The sequence below is a fragment of the Sturnus vulgaris genome, chromosome 4 (genome assembly GCF_052056855.1).
Source record: "Sturnus vulgaris isolate bStuVul1 chromosome 4, bStuVul1.hap1, whole genome shotgun sequence".
Lineage (NCBI taxonomy): Eukaryota > Metazoa > Chordata > Aves > Passeriformes > Sturnidae > Sturnus > Sturnus vulgaris.
In genome coordinates this window covers 44,065,794-44,069,555 of record NC_142246.1, presented here as the reverse complement: position 1 = coordinate 44,069,555, position 3,762 = coordinate 44,065,794, and the positions used below count along the sequence as shown (strand labels likewise).

The following is a 3,762-nucleotide window of genomic DNA, read 5'->3' as shown; positions in this document are numbered from 1 at the left end:
TCCTTGGAGTCAGGTGTGTGAGTGTCACTCTCTCTCTCTCTCTCTCTCTCCCCCTCTCTGTGTCTTAACAGTGACAGTAGGTCAAGGAGCACATGAAGCTGAAAGATTTAGTCTTTGGATTTTGATTCGTGTTCATCAAATCTGGTCAATGTAACCAGCCTTGCAGCAGGCCCAGAGCTGAAGAGCAGACACTTGTAGACAAGGTTCTGTATCTAGAAGCTGCACATTTGTTGCAGTTAGTCAGGGGTGCATCATTGTCTAGATAGATTAAGACCAATATTAAGTACCAGTAATTTAACTGCACTTTGTGTGAGAAACACTTCTTGGCACACTGTGTCTGGTTCATTTTTTTTCTACCATTCTATGTGTATGGCTCCGTGGTAATAAGCATGCATTGGATACACTTCCAAGTTAGAATATTCATAAGAACTGACAGCTGGTTAATATGACGTCTGTACATCTTTTCAAGAACCGTGCAACTTTGAAGTTTCTAGGCTTATTTTAGCTCTTGATCTACAGACCTACCAATAAGGTGAAGCTGTGCTCAGGAAGAATCCCATACTGTTCAACAAGCTTTTCTCTCTTCACACTGGGGAGGTCAGGAAGTCTCTCATGAATCCAATCAATATTTATCACTTGCTGATGGTTCATATTAGCTGGCAAAGATTTTGCATCATACAGAATCAATGGGGGAAGATTTGGCTCTGGCATGAACCTAGTAAAAATGAAGAAAAACTCCTTTACAATTATTTTCACTCAGAAGCTAAACAACAAGGAATGAATTTTATATCACAAGTTTATACTTCCCTGAAAGTTGTATCACCCTTTCAACTAAACAAAATATTAAAAATTAATGACTTGGTATATTACTGGTAAGTAGAAACAAATCAGGCCCCAAATTGTTGCAAAGCCTCTATTTTTTTTTTCTTCAGGAATTTTCCACCAATTGTTAACTGTAAAAATTGTTAAATTCATAATACATAATTCAAACACTTCTGCTCAAAAAATACTAATAAAAAGCCCCAATATCACCAGTAAAAGATATGGAAACAGCCCACTATTTTTGGCATCAAGGATGAATTACAGATGTGGACAAAAATGGGAGTGGACTGGAAGGAAAGAACTTCGATTGACAGCCAACTGCCAGGAGTGATCTGAGCAGGTTATTACCTTTTCCAGTAAAACTGCAAAAATCTTGATGAAATCTCATGCTGTGCTAAAAGCAAAGTTACTGTGCTCAGCAGGGTGCTATCACAGAACAAAAGCCACCCTTAAAGAAAAGGCCAATTCAAATGACTCAAATAACTGCAATTGAAGCACAAACTTCACTCTTACATGATCAAATGAGGGGTTCAAAACCACTAGAATAAAAGGCATTGGGCTAAAATGATTTCTACTTAAAATCTGCCTAAACATAGATTTTAACATTAATGTATAATGCACAGCACTAAGTTACAAAAAATCCTAAAAAATATAGTTTACAGTTTAATACTGTTCATAATCTTAGTACTAGTAATAATCTTTATAGTGTTTTTTAAAATATCTTAGACTTTACAGTTTTGTCTAGGTTTTAATTAATCTTCTTTTGCATTTTTTCAAATTAGTCATTTTAAATAAGCCTCATGCCTGCCCCTACTATAAGAAGGAATTCACAAAATGATCACTGCTACATTTCTACAAAAATATAATGTAAAAAGTAGATTTAAATTCAAAGTTTGTGGGATATTTTCAAAATTGTTGCTCTGCTGTAGCAAGATCAGTGGTAAAATATAAGATCTAACAGGAACAGAGAGCTGACAAAGCTAAGAGGCTCTGGAAGTCCTCCTGCAGAACTGCAAGTCTCCTGCTAGAAAGTGAACTCTGAGAGTAACAGGACACTCTCTGAGATGCAAAGCTAGGGAACTACTGGGAGGATTGGCACTATGATGGCCCTAAGCAGCCGTGCTGCTGCCTTGCAGTATTGCCTCAAAACTTGTTCCCAGCAGCATTGCTTTCCAACAGGACTAATGTCTTGTCCCTCAGGTCTACAGCCAAATCCTTCCTGGGTGACTTTATGGTTCAGTGATTGTCATCTCACACTTATGGAAGCCAAAGTACTTAGCAAGGCAACATCTTCATTACGTCTACAAAGAACTGCAAGGTAGAAATCTGCCCATGAAATGCTGACATCTTTCAACAGCAGCTAGGATTTTCAAACAGTGTTTGTAATCTGTGATCACAGAATCTAAGTATGGAGAGGCAGGGCCTGGTAGCTGAAAATCGTTTCCCTCTGTATTTACTTAAAGCAGGTGCAATGCTGAACTCAGAATATTCTGATGTTTTATGTCAGGCATTCTTAAGAATACACTTATACTGGCCATACAGTAAACCTTCAAGTTTCCCACTTTGAGCTGAAGTACTCCCAGCCTAGTCTTTGGGAAAGGTCCAGGGATTTTACCAGAAATGAGACACAAATCCAGATCCAAACTGCTCAGACTAGCAAGGATTGTGATAGGTCTCTGCCCATTCCAGTGGAAGGTAAACTTCCAACACATACTCACTGTACTGACTAACTTTACACCCTTATTACATTGGCTACAGTTCAGAAATTTAGTAAGTTCTCAGTTAATGAAATGTTAAGTCTATTAAAGAAATACCGATAATCCTGTTTTCCTTCTTTGTCTCTCATTGGTACTGTGCACCTGAAATAAAAACAAAACAAGATGTGGTAAGAGATACACCACAGAATCAGTTTTATGGCAAAACCACAACCCAAAACCTCTGCCCCATGAAGATTAGGAGAGCCTCTTAAAATCACTTCAAAGAATGAGTGCATGTAAGAGGGCAGTAATTTTCACAGATACTGCTTGATGCAGCACACAAGCTTTTGTGAAAAAGCTTCAACTTTAAATTACTACCTATGAGGAGACTATCCTTGGAAACATAAGCTTTAGAGGACACAAACTGAGCAATACTCTGTTATGGCTCCTGATCATGTCACTAGGTATATGTGAGCACTCTAAAGCAGCTATTCCTATGCTCCTGCAAAACAAAAACTCACCCAAGCTTGGAATCAAAGGCTCGTGTTTCATTCAGAATTGTCCCTCCATTTTCAAGTTCTTCAATTTGCCTCTGTATTTCATAGTCTGACAGTAATAAAAGAAAAAAGACTAAGCTTGTTAGACTGCACTTTATTAGCTTTAGTGCACTCCACTATTTCATTTTTCACTGCTACACTATAATGGAAGACTTAGTTGTTTTACCCTTAATGAAATCAACAGCAGTAGTTATGGGCAGAATTATCAGTCAGTCTCTCCCTCCAGCACTGTTTCTTTCTTTGTGCATTTTTCTCATCTGCTTTCATTTCCTTTAAATGGAAAAACCATTTTCTCCCAGGCACTGCAGTCAAGTCATACATTCATGGTGACCTTGCAGCCACTCAGTTCAGTCTCCTTTTGGAGATGTAACAATCAGGTTTTTTTCCCCTCATACCCAAGCTGCATCTGATCTTCACATACATCACACACCATACTCAGTGGGAAGCAATCATCTCCACTGGAGGACACAAAACCACTGTTACCATATTTTAGTACATGCCAGGCACTGAACCACCTGCTTCATTCTTGCAGAGAGAGGTTTTGCTGCAAAAATCCTGCAGACTAGCATGCCTGCTCTTCCCAGAATATCACATACGAAGATTTATTCTGTCAGGGAGCAGCAAGAGTGGGACTGCTCCATAAAGAGGGATAAGCCAGGAGTGAAGGGTGACCAGAGCCCAGGCCA

At 38.9% G+C, this 3,762-nt stretch overlaps 1 protein-coding gene across 2 annotated transcripts in view; it reads right to left on the bottom strand.

The window, feature by feature from the left end:
- The window catches only part of GATB (glutamyl-tRNA amidotransferase subunit B), a 52,307-nt gene that overhangs the window by 16,096 nt on the left and 32,449 nt on the right, over positions 1–3,762 (bottom strand). For both annotated transcript variants that reach the window (XM_014890697.2, XM_088163745.1), the window contains 3 exons: positions 3,041–3,125; positions 2,637–2,681; positions 526–715 (listed from right to left, as the gene is read on the bottom strand). In XM_014890697.2, coding sequence (XP_014746183.1) covers positions 526–715; positions 2,637–2,681; positions 3,041–3,125 — 320 coding nt within the window. The remainder of the gene's footprint in view (positions 1–525; positions 716–2,636; positions 2,682–3,040; positions 3,126–3,762) is intronic.